Raw genomic sequence first — 20139 nt, 5'->3', positions numbered from 1 at the left:
TACCGTGGTGAATGTGCAGGTCACAACTTGTCCACCAGAGCGTTGTGGAGTTTTTGGATTGTGTATTTGATGAGTTTGATGAGGGAAACCAAGAAATCCCATTAGCCTCTGTAGCGTAGCTCTGAGCAGCTCACGGCTCTGCTCCGCCGTTCTAAAAACAGCTTGCACCGACAATTAAAGGTACTGAACCTACTCCTAAAACTATAGGGATTATGGCAATGGGCCAATTTGCCAAAATGTTGAACTATCCCTTTAAAGGGATAGTTCAACATTTTTGAAAATTGGCCCATCGCCATGATCCCCCTAGTAATAGCAGTAGGTTCGTTACCTTTAATTGTTGGTCCAAGCTGCTTTTAGATCGGGGGAGAAGAATACCGAGCGGCGCAGCTACACTACGGAGGCTAATGGAATTTCTTGGTTTTGCTCATCAAACTCAGCAAATACACAACCAAAAAACTCAAAAACGCTGTGGTGGACAAGTTGTGACCTGCACATTTACCACGCTATGAGATAATAGCGGAAAGTTAAGAGAAGTGAAGCAAATACTCGGAACTACTTTCTTCAGTGAACCACTGGTTGGAGGGACACAGTGTGCGCACCTCAGCCAGTGCCGTAGTATACGGACGTATCTGCAGTAAACAGGCGCTTTTGAAATCACTCCGCCGAGCAGCCGTCTAGAGTGTAAAGTCCGACTTTGCCTCTAAAACAACTCCATCTCGCAACTTTCCGCTATTATCTCATAGCGTGGTGAATGTGCAGGTCACAACTTGTATATACTGTATATACGACATAAATATACTGTACATATAAATGTACATAGCTGGATCATGTAGTATATATCTATATAGTATGTTTTTGTTGTTTTTTTATTCTCTAGATATTGGTTTATATCAAATGTCAACATAAAGAAATAATATAATAATGCAAAATTTCTCGTTTCTCTTTGTTTCTCTCAGCGACGAACTCCAGGTCCGACGCGTGCCTGACGGGAAACGACGTCCGACAGAAGTCGTTGCTGGGCAGCTGGGCCAAGAAATACGTTGTGGTCGAGATCCCACCTTACTGCAGGCAGAGAGGAGGGGAGGACGACGAGGACGAGGACGAGGATGAAGAAGACGACGGAGAAGAGACGGAGGAGCGGAGGACGGAGGGAGGAAACAGGGAGGAGAGCTGGTCTCCGATGGCCCCCAGCAGCGAGAGGGACGGAGGGGAGGCGATGGACTGCTCCTGCAGCCCCGAGGAGGAGGAGGAGGAGGAGGAGGAGGAGGAGGAGGAGGAGGAGGGGGAATGAGGCAGAGGGACAAGATGGCTGCCCGATGTGACAGATTAAAACCCCCCCACACACTCACTCTCACATGAGGAGGACGAGACAGGGATGCTGCGTCCTCTCTGAGACGACATGGACATTGTTTTTGTTTTGTTTTTTTAAAGCAGACTGATGGACCGCGACACATTTCAAAGATTTTTGGAGAAAAGTAAAAAAACAAAAACAAAAAAAAAGATAACTAGAAAAGTAAAAAGCACTTGATTTTATCGCTCAAGTGAATGTATCACATGTTCGTTAAATCAAGCACAACTGATTTAGAAAACTAAATAAATATTATTTTTCAAAGCTATTTTCACCCAGGTGTGCCAGAACAAGGTATGAGCACAAAAGGAGAAGAAGTAGAAAAAAAAAAGCTTTTATCAACACAGTGAGTGGACACTCGGGATAGAGATTATTTTTTTGAAAGGTTGTTTATATTTACTATTGAGAGATGATGTAGATTTTTTCTTTTTCTTTAAAAAGTTTCATATATTGGGCGCCGTGTCTACGATACAGGGAACTGACGAGGATCCCAGATGGTGTGTATGTATGTGTGTGTGTGTGCGTGTGAGTGAGTATCTAAAAATCGGAAGAGTGTTTTGATACTTTCCTGAGTCATTTAAAATACTTAAAATAAAATAAAAAACATCGTCCACGTACTTCTGATTAATGTGCGCTGACATTCAGTGGAGAGAATTTATGGAGTTATTTTTGTCTCAAATGTTCTTTGGTTTGCACACGTGTTTTGCAATCCACAAATACAAATTTATAATTTGTAACTTGTATTTTGGTTTTTACAAATAAATGTGTATTTGTAAATATATTGGGTATTTGTAAATGTCTAATTTTCCATTTGTAAAAACAAAAAAGCCATTTGTAAAACCGAAAATTCTGTTTGTGAAGTGTGACTCTACATTTGTGGATCACCAATCACACACACGCATCTCTTTCCTCAATGACGTATGACTTTTTTCCCACTGTTAATGCGTCACTTTATTAAGTTTTAATATTTTTTCATGCGATAAAGTTTAGATCCCCAATATGCGGTTAGTTTAACCAAATGACGCCTGTTTGGGAGAAGCTCCACCTGTGGAGCAGCTAACTAGGCTAGTTAGCAGCTAACTAGGCTACCACCGGACGAGCGGTCTATCACAGAAGCAACAGCCGGGCTGCTGTGGTGGTCGGTCGGCTAAGCCACGGCGTCTTCTCGGGGGAAAAAAAACGAGCACTTCAGTAAACCGGTTGCTGCCTCTGGATGAGCGGATCATCACAGAAGCAACAGCCGGGCTGCTGAGGTGGTCGGTCGGCTAATCTGCGTCGTCCTCCCAGGGGAGAAAAGGAGCCCATCAATCTACCGGCAGTTTTTTAGAGGTTTACCGCCGGCCAGATGAATTATTTTTAGGAGATGAATGTTGTCTCATTCAGTGGTGTAGTAGTCTGTAGGCTATATCAACAAACAAAACTATTTAGTCTATGATGAGCTATGTACAATCACCACCGCTACACCAATAAATAAATAAATAAATGGACTAGTAGCCTCTGTGATAGACCGCTCGTCCGGTGGTAGCCTAGTTAGCTGCTCCACAGATGGAGCTTCACTGGCGTCATTTGGATAAACTAACCGCATATTGGGGATCTAAACAGTTACTTTATCGCATGAAAAAAATTAAAACTTAATAAAGCAACGCAAGATAATCCAGTAGCAGGCTTCTTCGTTTGTTTTAATTCAGCTACTGGTGAGGAGAGCGGCCCTTTGTGAATCACCAGCTGACAGGAATGTCTCAGAAATACGTCATTGAGGGAAGAGATGCGTGTGTGTGATTGGTGATCCACAAATGCAGAGTCACACTTCACAAACAGAATTTTCGGTTTTACAAATGGAAAATTAGACATTTACAAATACCCAATATATTTACAAATACACATTTATTTGTAAAAACCAAAAATACAAGTTACAAATTATAAATTTGTATTTGTGGATAGCAAAACACGTGTGCAAACCAAATCAAGGAACATTTGTAGATCACCCTCTGTGCGTTTACAGGTATTTATGAGACAAAAATAACTCCATAAGAATTAGACATGATAATTGATAATAAATGTATCACTGAAACACAACGCAGATCTAAAATCACCCAAACAACCTCAAACTTGAAAACATTCATGTCCAACAACGTCAGAGCTCAAATTTAACTTCAGGACTGTTGCATTGAGCTTTATGAGCTGTTTAACGACCTCTCCGATGGTTTAAATGTCGATCAGCCCCTTTAACTTAAAGTAAATCAGTTTGGATGTTACCTGGTAATCAAACATCAGTGTTGTTGGTTTTTTTCTTCTTTTTTTTTGCATTTGAAGCTACCGTAAATCTTCAGTCCTAGATTTCAGAATCGACTTGAACGCACCACAACTTCTACAAAAGTTGTCCCCTCTTACAGCTCTATACAGTAAACACAGATTTTATCAACTTTAAAGTAAGACTGTGTAACTTTTGAAAAAGACAAAACAACACAATATTTTAAATGTTAAAATGCACAATAAAGACATAAAGTCAGGGATTTAACCGGTGTAGCCAGGTAGATCATGTCACGCTCACTTTTGCACATTTGCATAATTCATTTCCACTCTTTTCTTTTCATGATACTGTTTTTTTTTTTTTTTCAAATTCAGTGAAGATGCACGTTCAGTCTCGACAATGTTGTTATCGAAAGTTACTTATTCTTGCTTCAAAGTCAAAATCCTCCTTAAAGATAGAAGATCAGTCTCGTGTCAAATTTAAACCTAAAGATAAACATTAAGACAGTGAATTATACATCACACATACGCATAACAAAGAAACACAATTCACCGTGTTACAAAGCTGCAGATTCGTCCTGAAACAATAATTAAGCTGAAACTCCACAGATTTTTAATTATCAGTCGTCCAAATAGCAAAAAGTTGCCACAAACTCCTTGTTTGACTGTGTGTGTGTGTGTGTGTGTGTGTGTGCGTGTGTGTGTACTGCCCCATGCATTTCCTTTAAATCCAGTGTATATTTTTTTATAATAGGGGCACATTTCCTCTAAGCTGAGTCTCTGATACTCTGAAACACTCTCTAATGAGGTCGCTGCTAACCTTTGATTGCATTTTTATTTTATTTTAATTAATTTCATGATAAATTGGTCTGGTGACATTTTTCTACTTTTATTAACACACTCCTGATGAATGTCTTAAACAGATTTGGTGTCTGACTTTCACTTCCTTGTCTGATTGTCGAATGTCACCGACGCAGGTTTAAAGCATTTCTACAATTGTCTGATCGGGAAGGTGTGTTGTTGTTGTTGTTGCTGTTGTAAAAATGTAGATTTGTACTTGTTAAACCGTGTCTTGCCTCCGCTCCAGCACTTGTTTATTGATCCTGTTGTTACACTCTGCTGATCTCAGTCTGATAGGAACTAAAAAAAAAGATGCACTTGTACAGCGAACGCCTCTTAACGACTCGTCTCTACACTTTCTATGCAACGGACGGACCTTTCACCTTTCACCACACTGTTTTTACAGGATAAAGGATCTAATTTGATATTTATGAGAAAACGTTTCTAATGTCTTACCTTTGTATATTTATGTAAAAAAAAAAGTTTGTGTTATACCTCCCTCGATGAATACAGGTTGAGATGTTTTTGCTGATCGAATATTAAGTTTCCCTGAGTTTTTTACTTGTGTTTGTGTCTTCATTGTTTCCTTCAGGACGACTTCACTGAAACCTTCAGGCCCTATCAGGGACATTTTTTTGTCCTTTTTGGCAAATTGTTCATCTTCTTTTGGCTACCATTTTGTCTGTGTTGGTGATAGTGACACAACTTTTTGTAATGAAGCCTTTCTCATGACAAACTGTTGAAGTGAAGTTTTGGTATTTTTAACAGGGCAGCAGAACACAGTGAAACTAGGCAAACTTTTAAATCTGCCGCCACAGAAAAACTAATGATGCTACAAAGCCAATGTTTTGAGGAATCCTTGACCTTTCCAAGAGTGACTGTCACTTGACATTTGTTTTTCAGAAGCTAACTCTTTGTGTTTTTTTTTAATAATAATAAAAAAAAACAGTGACATCAAGGAATCAAACCGGCATTTCAAGGGTTAAAATCCTCAGAATTATTGAATATTTTGTAGTTTTGGACAGAGTAGAAGTGGTTTAAGAGATTTATGGAAAAAAAAAAGGGTTAGGGTTAGGGTTAGCTAACCCTTCTGACCAACCAGAATGAAGCACTAGCAGTGTCACGTTCACCCTGCAGCCTCTTTGAACTATTTCTCATTATAGTGTATAAGATGCGACACTGTGACTGTTGGTGCTTTTCAAACAGCAATTATTTATACACAAGATCATTTTTAGAAACAACATTAGTGACACCGACATGTTGACCAGACTGAGACACAAACAGGAAGCGTCTGATTTCCATTTAAAGGACACACACAGCGGCGTCTCTGCATTTCCTGCAGATCAGACGCTGCACTGGTCATTTATTGTGTTTTAATTATTGTAACCCCACCGTCAGGCAGCCATTGTGCTCAATTCAAGTTTTGTCATCAGGTACAGTAACCTACTGAAGACTTGGCCTCCACCACACAAGTACAGTTCTTGTATCACTGACTGACTGAAAAAAACAAAAACAGCAGTAGAAAAATACTGTGCAGCACTGCAGCTGTGCTCAATATTTATTTATTTTTTAACAAAAATGACAAATATTTGCACTTTCAAGTTCACAATAATGAGAATTTGATGCTTTCTCTTCTCACTCGTGGTTGTAAACTAAACATCTTTGGGTTTTCAGACTTGGTCGGGCAAAACAAGACACTTTAAAAGATGTCACCTTTGATTGTAGTACTGTAGTTAAAAGTGACATTTTTCTACTATTTTCTCTTTTTTCTATTTATAAACAAAGCTACCAATTCTCATATTAACTGGTGTTGGTTAAAATCATGATATCAAAATCCAGGTCAGCCTGTTTCACATAATCAATATTATACCACATGTTCTAATATCAAATAAATTAACAGATATAATAGTAACAATAGAAACAATTGGTTTCCCAGCTCCAGTGAAAGACTTAAAGGGATAGTTAAACATTTTGGCAAATTGGCCCATTGCCATAATCCCTATAGTCATAGCAGTAGGTTCGTTACCTTTAATTGTCGGTGCAAGCTATTTTTAGAACGGCGGAGCAGAGCCGTGAGCTCTGAGACAGAGTTGTTTTCGAGGTAAACGCAGAGTCTGCTTGCTGAAAAACGTTGTTGCACGTTCCTGTCGGAACGTGCAACAGCGGTTTTGCATGAATTCCCCTCTAAAACAACTCTGTCTGGTAACGTTGTGTTATTATCTCATAGCGTGGTGAATGTGCAGATCACAACTTGTCCACCAGAGCGTTGTGGAGTTGTTGGATTGTGTATTTTTTTTTTTTAAGTATATTTTTTGGCTTTTTTGCCTTTATTTGATAGTACATAGTGAGATAGACAGGAAAGGGGGAGGCAGAGAGAGGGGGAATGACATGCAGGAAAGGTCTGCTTTGATCTACTTGACAACTTGTCCACCAGAGCGTTCTGGAGTTGTTGGATTGTGTATTTGATGAGTTTGATGAGGGAAACCAAGAAATCCCATGAGCCTCCGTAGCGTAGCTCTGAGCAGCTCACGGCTCTGCTCCGCCGTTCTAAAAATAGCTTGCACCAACAAATAAAGGTAACGAACCTACTGCTAAAACTATAGGGATTATGGCAAAGGGCCAATTTGCCAAAATGTTGAACTATCCCTTTAAGAGTTTTTTTTTTTTATATGAATGATCTGTATAAAATAAAACATGGTTCTGAGCTCAGTGTGCCGTCTTCTGGTGGGACTTGAGGCTGGAGCGCTGGGTGAAGCACTTCCCGCACAGCGAGCACTCGTACGGCTTCTCCCCGCTGTGGACGACGGCGTGCCGGATGAGGTTGCACTGCTTGGTGAAGCTGCGGCCGCACTGCAGGCAGCTGAACGGCTTCTCGCCCGTGTGGCTGCGCAGGTGCTCCTTGAGCTGGCTGAACCTCATGAAGCTCTTGTCGCAGTACGTGCAGCTGAACCTCTTCTCGCCGATGCCCGACCTCCAGGGCGCCCTCATCCTCCTGGCGTGCAGGCCGAAGCTGCCGCGGACGGAGGAGGAGGATGATGAAGCGGCGGCGGCGTTGGCGGCGGAGTTCGGTGCCCTCACCTCCTCCTCCTCCTCCTCCTCCTCACCTGGGCTCCTCCTCGCAGCAGCAGGTGTGTTGGTTCTGTACTGGTGCTGCCACGGCTGCTGAGGAACGGAGCTCTGATTTGAATTTGAATTTAAATTTATTGGTTTAAAGGGATAGTAGCATTTTTTTTAAAGTGGGGTTGTATGATCTACAAATAGCCCCTAAGTACTTTAATTGCAGTAGAAGACTCTCTGCACTCCTCCCGTTAGCAACGCCAGCCCATAGCCCTGCCCAGAGATTTACAACTTACAGTGTTGTGAATGGACCCAAAGAAACGGCCTATTTTCTTGGCCTAAAAGAGGTTTTACCTGAAAAAAAAATACACAGTTCCATTGTTCACTATAATATAATTTTTTCCAGCCCCTCAAAGTGCAGGAACTACTTAGGGGCTATTTGTAGATCATACAACCCCACTTTAAAAAAAATGATACTATCCCTTTAAATATACAGAGACAATGCACATTAATAAACATTTCTGTAAACATGCCGGTTTAGCCAAGTTACCTGGTTGATCTGAGACAGAGCGCTGCCGTGTCCGTCCCCCGTCAGCGTCCTGACTCGTCTCTTCGCCCGCGATGCGTTCACGTTCACCACGACGGGATGCGACTTCCCTCCTATGACGTCCATCTCTAACTCCAAATCCAGGCCGAGCTGAGGCGTAAACGCAGCGGGAATCTGCTCGAACTGCGGCCCGGCGAAGGAGGAGGAGGAGCAGCAGCTCTGGTCACGATCATCATCACCGCACAGACCGGACGACCACAGCCGGTCGCCACCGTCTCTTCCTCCTCCTCCTCCTCCTCCTCCTCCTCCTCCTCCTCCTCCTCCTCCCTCCTCGGTCACGAACCTGTGGCCCGTGGAGTCGAGCGGAGCCGCGTTCTCATCGGGCTCTTCCTCTTTCTCGTGCTTCACCAACAACAACAGCTCAGTCCCAGTTTGGTTGTGCGTGTTGTTCAGAAGCTGCTGCTGCTGCTCCGGCAAAGTGCTGCTGCTGTACCCGTCCGCTAGGGGTGGATGAAAAAATCGATTCACATAAATATCGCGATATCCTTTTTGACGATTTTTAAATCGATTTTTTCTTTAAAAATCGATTAAAAGAATTAAATTTTTTTTTTAATTTTTTGAAATATTGTGCAATATGCATTTGTTATCCTTTTTTACATACAGAGAGTACAGGTTTTGAAAAGGGTTTAAGTTCACTTTATAATGGAGTATGTTAATTTATAGGCTCCTTCAGTATTTGTGTGCAGATAAATGTTAAAAATGCAGACTAAAAATCGAGAGAATCGGCAATATCGTAGAATTGCAATTTAGATCGAATCGCCATCCAAAAAATCGTAGAAGAATCGAATCGGGAGAAAAGCATATCGTCCCAGCCCTACCGTCCGCCGGGGAAACGAGAGGCTGCTGTTGTTGTTGTTGTGTGTCTGCCGCCGGGCTCTGGGCCGAGAGGTAGCGCTCCACGAAGCTGTCGGGGTGGACGGGCTGTGACGCTCTGAAACACTCAGCTGCAGGAACTGAAGGAAAAACAAAAACAAAGCAACAGAACACATGAAGTTAAAGTGGAGGTTTTCATGAGAAAATCTCAGATGAGACGTGGGAGAATTGTATTAATAAGATCATCCATAAATAAGACATTATATCATTCATAGCACAACCCTTATTGAACACCCTGAAATATCTGCTGTTGAGAAAAATTTGTTTCAACAACAGTTGAAAGTGTAAGAAGAGCAAAAGCAAAAAAGCTTACTTCAGGCACTCCGACGAGCCAAGGAATTTCCTTTAAAAAGCCTTTATTTTAAATTAGGGCATATCTTCTTATTAAAATGTTAGATGCAGTTGAAAGTGTCTCTGAGCTCATTTTACCACGTACTTAATGGTCTTTCTACCACTGATGCGCAGGGGGTCAGAGGTGTGTGGGAGAAGGAGTTGTCAGTAACCATAGATGAAGAAAAGTGGGATACCATTTGGTCTCTTGCAAAAAGGATTTCAATTTGTACTCGGACAAGAGCAATACAACTTAAGATTTTACACAGATTACATGTATATCCCCTCACCGCAGGCACCTCTTCAACTGCTCTCTTTCCCCTTTGTGTCTGAAGTGTAAAACTGATGTGGGAACTTTAACTCATTGTTTCTGGTTTTGTCATAAACTTCAAAGATATTGGGTTGAAATTATAAGTGAAATGGAGAGAATTGTTCACATTAATATATGTAGAAATGGATCCCATATCCCTGATTCTAGGTTTTCCAAGTGACCGTCTAAAAGCAGCAGTCAACTTTCATCGTGTAAAGTTTCATTGTGGTAGTAGTAAAGGAAAGAAATAAGCCTATTCGGGTGTATTTTGGGCATATTTGATTAGTGTATGGCTCATTTGCATATTCAAATTCATTTTCACAGAAACTTGTAATACAAAAAATGTTACATTTCATGGATACTTTCATTGTGTAAAGTTTCATTGTGATAGGAGTAAAGGAAAAAATAGCCCCATTGGGGTGTATTGTTGTCAGCACCATAGACTTTATACAGTAAATAATGATGCAAATTAAACATATTTCCCCAACTAGGATTTCTTAGGACTTTTAGTATGTTGTTCTGGACACCTCATAGAAATGATGTATGGTGAAAAACATTCTGTTACAATTTGTCTGTCGTAAAACGCTATTTTGCCTGGACTATACAGTAGCCTACTGTATGTCCTGTTTGTCACATGTCCAAAACCTGTACTCTTCTGTGCAGCACTACCAACTATTGTTAATATGTGTCTATTTCTTTGTCATTAAAACAATAAAAATAAATACACACACAAAAAAGTGGAGGTTCTCATTCAGTGTGTGTTTTCATCACACTCACTGGGTGTTTCCTCTGCGTCGTTCTTCCACACGCTGTCGTCCTCCACACACTCCACTTTGATCTGGATGTGTTGAGCTTCGTTAACAGGCTCCATGTCTGCACACTGCAACACCAGGCTCAGCATTAACACAACACGCACACACTGTAGAGTCAGACAAATACAACACACTGCAGCTGTGCAAGTAGCAAAACCCATCTACTCCGTGTTAAACAAATGAATGTTAATTTTGTTTGTGTAGTTTTTGTTTATTTATGCAGCACAAAAGTAATTTACAGCTATTGAAATGATTGATACATTGGTGATTTTCAAGGAAAAAATGGTGAAAAGATGCAAAAATGTTTGATGAATTAGTCCCTCAGCAGAAAATTAAGTCTGTATTTCTGTATTTCATGTGATTAGCAACTGAATATATGTTTTTTTCTTTCTTTTTAATACATTTTTTTGCGGTTTTATTGACTAAATGATTAATTTAAAAATGGAAATGATCTTATTCAACCATTACTGTGTTTATATTTTCCATTCCCAGGCTCTGGATGGTTTTGGTTAATAAAATAAAACATAGACAGACACATTCATTTCAACCTCTCAGGTGTGGTGATTAATTCACTTTCTGTTGTGATTTATTATAAATACTAGGGGTGTGACGATACACTCAGCTCACGAGACGAGACGAGACGAGACGAGACGAGACACAAGATTGGGTTCACGAGATCGAGACGAGACGAGATTTTAAGAAAACTATACAATGACAAAATATATGACTGGACCAACAGACTTTTATTTAACCGAGTTGCACATGCATTTTGAAATGTTTTATTGTAACTATTTACATGCATGATGTAAGCATGAGCTTTAAATAAATTTCTTCTTCCACAAATTGAAACTAAAACTAAAATTTATGAAAGTTAAAATAAATTATATAAAATTAAATATTTATTTCTTTTTTTTAAGTGCAAACAATATTATGTGCAGTGTTTCCTCTAGGATTTTCTTCTAGTTTTTACTGAGGAGGAATGAAGAACTCAGCTGTGACTGAAAAGCACCTAAACCAAGTCGAGTAGAGTTATAACTGTGTAGTGGAAAGGGTTGCTAAGTAATGGTAACTGGTAGTGGAAACCCTGCTTTACATTTCTTAAAGCAGAAGTGAGTGGTCCGGTCGTTTTCGCTAATGCTGCGTTCCAGGCAGGCTTTTGAAATCGTAAATTACAGCTTCAAGTCACAACTTACGACTTTGTAGCGTTTCAGGCAACCCACTCGTGTTTTTCCGACCTGTTTTACCGGTGAAAGTCACTATAACGGCCACTCGTAACTTCCGACCGGTGAACTCGTACCAGATCGAACTGGTACCACTTCACGGTCGGAAAAATACGAGTTTCCTTGAACGCACCATAACAGTCCTCGTCCCTACGTCACCACATTCACGGCGTTCCTTGGCTGCACACACAGCCCTGCATGCCGTTCTCTCTCCTCATTGGATAAAAACTGTAGGATACGATAAATGTTTTCTCCTCGGCTCAGAGCAGAGCAGAGTGACTGAGAGACCCGTGTTTCAGTCCAAACACTCTATGTAAGTGATTGCTGTCGGAAGATATAACTATTTAAGACTTATATTAACACAAATATATCACTCACTTCTGCTTTAACATTTAAAAAAAAAAGAAAAAAAATCGTGGGACGAGATCTCGTCACACCCAAGGGGGCAGTTGTCGGTCTGAGAAGTGAAGCTCACTTCCTACCTACTTCCTACTACCTCAAATTATATTTTTTATATTTTATTTTTATTTTTATTTTTATTTTTTTTTAATTTCATGGCTTTCCTGTTCCATCTGTTACTGTGTTAAACTTTTATTGAAATGCTGACATGTTAAGCTCAGTTTCAAAATGTATTTTGTATTGAAATTTGCTGCTTGTAAGATTTGTATTTCTAATAAAAAAAAAAAATTAAAAAAAAAGTGAAGCTCACTTCCGCGTTCAAAAAACTGCAATCCCCTCGGCTTCCTCTGGGGGTTGGTGTCAGAAAGCAGCATTCTCCATAGACCCCCATGTTAAAATCGCCGACTTTACATCCTCAATAAACATGATCAAAGCCTGGCGTTTTTTGGTCTCAACCGATAGTTTCTACCCCCGCACACACTCTGAGGGGGGTGACTTTTTTTTTTAACTCTACCGTTTTACTGTTATTAGGTTAAAACTCTGGCCAATTAGGGTGCGGAAACGTTGAGTGACAGGTCCGAGCGGCTCCGTGGACAGCTGCTTCGAGGCCAGTGGGCGGGTTCTCGGCCGGCCAATCCAACATGGCGCTGTCCAGGCCGCCATATTGGAGTCACAAAAACGACTCCCCAAAACCAATGGGGGACGTCACGGATGCTACGTCCATTCTTTTTACAGTCTATGGTCCACACCCCTAATAAAGATACAGAGTAATAATAAACAGTTCAATGAATTCCTACCTGCTGGGGTTGATGGTGAACCTCAGCCTCCACTTGTCTGTCCCAGTCTGTCGGTCTCTCTCTGTTTAAAACCACTTTGACCCAGGGAGGAAACCGTTCACCTGCTGGAGGACAAAACACAACAACTCATCATCATCATCATCATCATCATCTTCTTCTGCCATATTCAGACGTATCAACAGAGAGGAGGAAGTGAGTCGACCATAAATTGCGGGCGTGATCAGACAATGTGGTCACGTGACTGAAAACACATTTGAGTTTCCTCGGTGCGATTCAGCTCATTCTTTTCGTTCTGATTTTCTTTGTGACCGTCGCCTCAGGAGAAAAGGATCTCTGAAGGGCGGGAATGGGATGTCTTTATTCACAACACTCAGCTAAAGGTACAAAACAAGCTGTTGTATAAAAGCATCAGCTTGCCTTGCCTTGCTTCTTGTTTGGTTCTGTTTTTTTCATATACAAGTTAAGATTTTATGGTAATTTTGATTCCTGTGTTTATTAACTCATTATAAAGTGCCGATGGAGTCTTTTTTTTCAAATTATTTCAGCCAGAATAGGAACTAAAGATAGATTATCATAACCCACAAATTCTCATAGTTTAAGACTAAATGTGTGGTCAAAGCTTCAATTTGTGCTTTTTCAGTTTTACACCTGCATATCTCTCTCTTTCTTTTTTATGTCTTTCCAAAAAAAGACAGGACTAACGAAGGTGCAAAATGTTTATTTACTTCTATAAACTTTAATTGACCAGTGAGGTAAAACTCTGTCCATCTGGGATTTATCTAGAAACACAAGTGACATGTACTGTATCTGATCATATAAAGCTTTTGCTCATACTAAATACAGATTTGTCTTAAATTGGATGTCTGAGGGGTTCACAGACCTCTTTCTCAACTAAGCAGTTAAAGTCACCATGGCAATCTCTGAGGGCAGTATTCAAAATGAGGTCATTCGGATGTGGTGCAGGTTTGTGGTGGTTATCACCTACTTTACTCACACACACACACAGCACAGATTCATCAGTTTTCTTGACTGTCAGGTTAGCTGCAGATTTCAACTGTTTACACTTAAAGCAGAAGTAAGCGGAGAGTTTGTGTTAATATAAGTCTTAAATAGTTCTTAAATACTTCCGGCAGCAATCACTTATATAGAGTGTTTGGTCTGAAACACGGGTCTGTCAGTCACTCTGCTCTGCTCTGAGCCGAGGAGAAAACTTTCCTTGTATCCTACAACCTTTATCCAATGAGGAGAGAGAACGGCATAAAGGGGCGGTCCTCTCTGTGTGTGCAGCCAAGGGATGCGCGTGAATGTGGTGACGTAAGGACGAGGGCGGGGACTGCTAACTCCATCGGCTGACAGGAAGTTAGCCAAAACCACCGGATCGCTTACTTCTGCTTTAAACATGCAGGATTTCAACATTTTCGTCCACCTTTTTGACATTCTACTACCTTACGCCCTTTAAAAAGGCATTCATCTCTCAGCTTACAAGTTATAAATTTAAGTTTTAGCGTCGGCCTTTTTCAATATTGCTTCAGCAATTTCTTCAGCTAATTCAACAATGCTTCAGCATTGGCGTTCAGCTTTCAGCACTCTCCCCTCTCAGTATTCACACATTAGATGGTCAGCTTATTGAAACGGTCAACGCTTACAAATACTTAGGCATCTGGCTGGACTCCAGGCTTTCCTTTCGTAACCACGTGGACCACCTTATCAACAAACTTAGGTACAGAATTGGTTTTCTATACAGAAACAAGTCCTGCTTCTCATCACAGAGCAAGAAGATTATTGTTCATGCCTCTGTAATGTCTGTTCTTGATTTCAATGATGTGATATATATGCATGCCTCAGCCTCAGCACTGAAACCCCTAGACTCTATCTTTCATAGTGCCCTACGCTTTATCACCGGGGACCCATATTTAACACACCACTGCACTTTATACAGCAAGGTGGGTTGGCCATCACTCACCACCCGCAGAGAACAGCATTGTCTACTATTCATCTACAAAGCTCTACTCTGAATGCTTCCCCCGTATTTAACTTCACTTTTGCATTCTCGCTCTACAGGTCTCCCTACCCGCTCCCAGTCCCACATCAGACTCCACCTCCCTTACACAAACTCAGAGCTAGGAAAAACTGCCTTCTCCTTCTATGCCCCACACCGATGGAACAAATTACAAAACTCACTGGAAATCGATAGACTTATCTCACTTGAGGCTTTCAAAAACATACTTCTCACCACAGTTTTGGGGGCTCAGACGTGCACTTGCTTCAGTTAGTGATTTTACTACTCCTGTTTTCATAACTGTATTTTATTGTGTTGTATTGATGTTTGATTTTCTGTGAACTCTGTATGCAACAGGGCATCCTTGAAAAAGAGAGCTCGCTCTCAATGGATCTACCCTGTTAAAATAAAGGTTAAAAAAAAAATGCTTCATCTAGTTTTATTTAGACTGAACAGGTTTTTTGTGACGCAGGTTTTTTTTTAATCTTTTATGTTCCTTTAGGCTCTGAGGTTTCACCAAACCCCGAGGGTTTAGGGTCTGTGGGGGGTGAGACCCTCCAGTCCAGATCCCCAGCAGCAGAACGGAGAGCAGCCATGCACATCACAGAACCCACCATGGTCACCGTGCCACTACACATCTTCTCCATCCTGCCGTACGACGTGCTGCAGGACGCCGAGGGCAACAGCAGGATCATCCACTGTAACAGGGATGAGGATGGAGGGGGAGGAGGGCGGGAAGGCTGAGGGGGAAGAGGTTTAAAGCATTTCTTGTCTCATTGGGAAGGTGTGTGGGAGGATATCATAAAATATAGGAACATCTGTCTGGTCTTTAAAATCCTGCATGGTTTAGCTCCTCCACCATTGAACTCATTCATAAACCAACGCAGTAACACTGGTCAGATCACTAGTAGCGCCACTCTTGGTGACTTAACAGTCCCATTCAGGAAAAGTACATTTGGCCAGCTATCATTTTCTGTTAAAGCATCACAACATTGGAACTCACTTCCCACCCATATTAAAGAAATACATACATACTGTACTTTAACATCCAAACTAAAAACATGGCTCGCTCATAATTACACCTGTACCCCAGAGCCGGCCCAAGGCATAAGCAAACTAAGCACCTGCTTAGGGGCCCCATGACCAGTGGGGGCCCCCAAGAACAATCAACTTTATATAATGCACAACTAGAGAAATCCTGTGTATTTACAAAAACCCTTTATGGTTGTTGTTTCACATTGCTGTTGCAGTTTATTTAAACCAAAAATAAAAAATAGGTGATGATATGTTTACAGCAAATGCATTAGCTATTGGTTTATTTTGTTACTTTTATTAGGCCCAGATGTCATTCAGTATCCCACTTAGTACATCACTTCAAATATTAAGTGTAAATCTGCACCTCTGGCTGAATTTGATACTATTACAGATTAAATACCATAGATGGCTAAAAAAACATTCCAGGCTAGGATGATGATCCATAATGACATATTTGAACAATTTAAATAAGTTTGTAGTAGGTGTGTAAATGATAAATAATCAGGATTATTGGCAGTAATAGAGGGTCCCAAAAATAAAATTGTGCTTAGGGCCCCATGGAGGCTCTGGCCGGCCCTGCTGTACCCACTAAGATATTGTGCTATTTGCGTCATGATCATGCTGCCTGTCTGTGTTTTATCTGTCTACGTGATGTCTGCATGCACCCCTGTCTGTCTGCATCCCAGAGTGTGTAGTACAGTATGTGCTGATGTAGCCTATTGTGTGTGATTACTGGTATATTGCATGTGCTGCTCTTGTATGTTTCTATGTGCTGTCTCTGCATGATTGTACTGATGCCTACCTGTTCTATCCTATCCCTAGTGATTCTTTTTAATCATTGTGCTGTAATATATATATTGTTGTAGTTGTTAAGAGTTATACTTGTTGAGCCTGATGAACCCTGGTTGCCTCCGCTGCTCCAGCACTTTTTTTTTTTTTGCTTTGTTATTTTTTGCTGTTTCTTTCTGTTGTTTTTGATTTTGTATTTTACCCACGTGAAGCATCTGGATCCTTTTTACTTTACAACTCATTTATTGACCTGGTCCCTGTTGTTACACACACACACACACACACACACACACACACACACACACACACACACACACACACACACACACACAGTTCAACTTGACTGGCCCTCCTCCATCTCCTCTTCTCCTCCTCATCGCTCTTCTCACCTCGCCTCCTCCTGGCCCTCATCCTGCTCCTTCTCCTCCTCACCTTCTCCTCCTCCTCCTCACCTCTCCTCCTGGCCCTCCTCTTCCTCTTCCTGACCCTCCTCACCTCTCCTCCTCCTCACCTCTTCTCCTGGCCTTCCTCACCTCTCCGCCTCTTCCTCCTCCTCCTCCTCACCTCTTCTCCAGGCCTTCCTCACGTCTCCTCCTCACCTCTCCTTCTCCTCTTCCTCCTCAGCTCTCCCCCACCTCCTCCTCACCTCTCCTCCTGGCCCTAATCCTCCTCCTCTTCCTCCTCCTCACCTCTTCTCCTGGCCTTCCTCACTTCTCCTCCTCCTCCTCACCTCTCCTCCTCCTCCTCACCTCTCCTCCTGGCCCTCATCCTCCTCACCTCTCCCCCTCCTCCTCACCTCTCCTCCTCCTCCTCCTCCTCCTCCTCCTCCTCCTCCTCCTCCTCCTCCTCCTCACCTCTCCCCCTCACCTCCTCCTCCCCCTCACCTCTCCTCCTCACCTCTCCTCCTCACCTCTCCTCCTGGCCCTCCTCCTCCTCCTCCTCCTCCTCTTCCTCCTCCTCCTCCTCCTCCTCCTCCTCCTCCTCCTCCTCCTCCTCCTCCTCACCTCTCCTCCTCCTCCTCCTCCTCCTCCTGGCCCTCCTCCTCCTCACCTCTCCTCCTCATCCTCCTCCTCCTCCTCACCTCTCCTGCTGGCCCTCCTCCTCCTCACCTCTCCTCCTCCTCCTCCTCCTCCTCCTCCTCACCTCTCCTCCTCATCCTCATCCTCATCCTCCTCCTCCTCCTCCTCCTCCTCCTCCTCCTCCTCCTCCTCCTCACCCCTCCTCCTCCTCACCTCTCCTCCTCCTCTTCCTCCTCACCTCTCCTCCTCCTCCTCCTCCTCACCTCTCCTCCTCATCCTCCCCCTCACCTCCTCCTCCCCCTCACCTCTCCTCCTCATCCTCCTCCTCACCTCTCCTCCTCCTCCTCCTCCTCACCTCTCCTCCTCCCCCTCACCTCTCCTCCTCCTCCTCCTCACCTCTCCTGCTGGCCCTCCTCCTCCCCCTCCTCACCTCTCCTCCTCCTCTTCCTCCTCACCTCTCCTCCCCCTCCTCCTCACCTCTCCTCCTCCTCCTCTTCCTCCTCCTCACCTCTCCTCCTCCTCTTCCTCCTCCTCACCTCTCCTCTTCCTCCTCACCTCTCCTCCTCCTCCTCCTCCTCCTCTTCCTCACCTCTCCTCCTCATCCTCCTCCTCCTCCTCCCCCTCACCTCTCCTCCTCCTCCTCCTCCTCCTCCTCACCTCTCCTCCTCATCCTCCTCCTCCTCCCCCTCACCTCTCCTCCTCATCCTCCTCCTCCTCCTCCCCCTCACCTCTCCTCCTCCTCCTCCTCCCCCTCCTCCTCAGCTCTCCTCCTCCTCCTCCTCCTCAGCTCTCCTCCTCCTCCTCTTCCTCCTCACCTCCTCCCCCTCCTCCTCACCTCTCCTCCTCCTCTTCCTCCTCACCTCTCCTCCTCCTCCTCCTCCCCCTCACCTCTCCTCCTCATCCTCCTCCTCCGCACCTCTCCTCCTCCTCCTCACCTCTCCTGCTGGCCCTCCTCCTCCTCCTCACCTCTCCTCCTCCTCCCCCTCACCTCTCCTCCTCACCTCTCCTCCTCCTCCTCACCTTTCCTCCTCCTCCTCACCTCTCCTGCTGGCCCTCCTCCTCCTCCTCCTCCTCCTCCTCCTCCTCCTCCTCCTCACCTCTCCTCCTCCTCCTGGCCCTCATCCTGCTCCTCCTCACCTCCCCTCCTCCTCCTCCTCCTCACCTCTCCTCCTCATCCTCCTCCTCCTCACCTCTCCTCCTGGCCCTCATCCTGCTCCTCCTCACCTCTCCTCCTCCTCCTCCTCCTCCTCCTCCTCCTCCTCCTCCTCCTCCTCACCTCTCCTGCTGGCCCTCCTCCTCACCTCTCCTCCTCCTCATCCTCCTCCTCAGCTCTCCTCCTCATCCTCCTCCTCCTCAGCTCTCCTCCTCCTCCTCCTCCTCACCTCTCCTCCTGCTGGCCCTCCTCCTCCTCCTCCTCCTCCTCCTCCTCCTCCTCCTCCTCCTCCTCACCTCTCCTCCTGCTGGCCCTCATCCTGCTCCTCCTCAGCTCGGCCTCCATCAGGTCGCACTTGCCCTTCAGCAGGTCGATGTCCCTGCGGCCGCGGCTCAGCTCCAGCCGCAGCGCCGCGCAGCTGTCGTCCACCCGCCGGTTGATCTCGGCCACCGCCGCCTTGGCCAGCACCTCCATGACGGCCAGCAGCTGGCCCTGGAAGCTGCAGCTCTCCACCATCTTCAGACAGGGAACCACTTCAACTCAGGCGATTTATTTATCCAGACGTTGATTGATCAATAAAATAAAAATCCACCTGTTCACGCCTTGAATGCCTCGGGATGAACGTGTGTGCACTGCGAGTCACAAATGTCAGCGTGTTGTTGTGTTCATCGTTGTGAGGAAGTGAACCGTTAATTTCTTCCGCGAGTGGCACCAAAGATATTTACTAAATGGAAAGATGCTCCATGAGAAGCTGCTCCAGTGATAGAGATGGTTTCACTTCCTGTCTCTCTAAAAGGGGGCGTGGCCAACCGTCTGTGATCGTGTGTGTGGATTTATACAATTTGTAGGTAGATGAAAGTGAGATATTTATATTTTCTTATGATAATATTAAATATTTACACTACTAACAGTCATATTTAGCATGACAAAAATAATTTATATCATTTTCACGGGAGTTCGCGGCCGTTTGTTTGACGTTGCCTAGGAGATCTGTGCCAAATCTGGCGAGAGTGTGTCGTAGAGACAGAGACAGGTCTGGAACAAAGTGGATTTTCTCCTGATGTGTCCGTCTGAAAATTGCCATTTTCGTGTCAAACTGTTCAGAAGAGATGTGGCTTGTGAAAAATGAGTCCGAAATTTACTTCAGTGACTGTGGGGAGAAAGACTCGACCATAATCTGTGTTCACGTTCAATTTTCCCATTGGAGTCAATAACGTCTCTGGTCAATACACTCCAGGCTGCCTCTGGTCTCCCTAAAGGGGCGTGGCCGAGCAGAAGCCTAGTGACATCATACAGGAAGC

General features: G+C 43.7%; 2 protein-coding genes across 3 annotated transcripts in view; one reads left to right on the top strand and one right to left on the bottom strand.

The window, feature by feature from the left end:
- Positions 1-5032, top strand: part of tesk2 (testis associated actin remodelling kinase 2) — a 42193-nt gene extending 37161 nt beyond the window's left edge. Inside the window, exons 13-14 of one of the 2 annotated variants that reach the window (XR_014596141.1) lie at positions 957-1962; positions 3752-5032. Coding sequence is in view for 1 of the 2 variants with exons in the window: in XM_083992128.1 (XP_083848254.1) it covers positions 957-1291 (335 nt within the window). In the remaining variant the exon portion in view is untranslated. Of the gene's footprint in view, positions 1-956; positions 1969-3751 lie in introns of those variants that run through there. The other variant, XM_083992128.1, reaches the window with a different exon arrangement.
- A 2112-nt stretch (positions 5033-7144) lies between these two features.
- LOC311000131 (uncharacterized protein) lies at positions 7145-19366 on the bottom strand (the record flags this gene model as incomplete). The annotated part of the gene is made up of 6 exons (XM_083990765.1): positions 19135-19366; positions 12844-12947; positions 10393-10495; positions 9003-9055; positions 8046-8342; positions 7145-7615 (listed from the first exon to the last, which is right to left on the bottom strand). Exons 1-6 carry the CDS (start codon positions 19352-19354, stop codon positions 7145-7147), a joined length of 1248 nt encoding a protein of 415 aa, XP_083846891.1. The 5' UTR covers positions 19355-19366.
- Between the last annotated feature and the right edge of the window lie 773 nt (positions 19367-20139).

Source organism: Trachurus trachurus (genome assembly GCF_905171665.1).
Source record: "Trachurus trachurus genome assembly, chromosome: 17".
NCBI lineage: Eukaryota > Metazoa > Chordata > Actinopteri > Carangiformes > Carangidae > Trachurus > Trachurus trachurus.
Note: the sequence above shows the minus strand (reverse complement) of the source record. Positions and strands in the feature narration are given on the sequence as shown.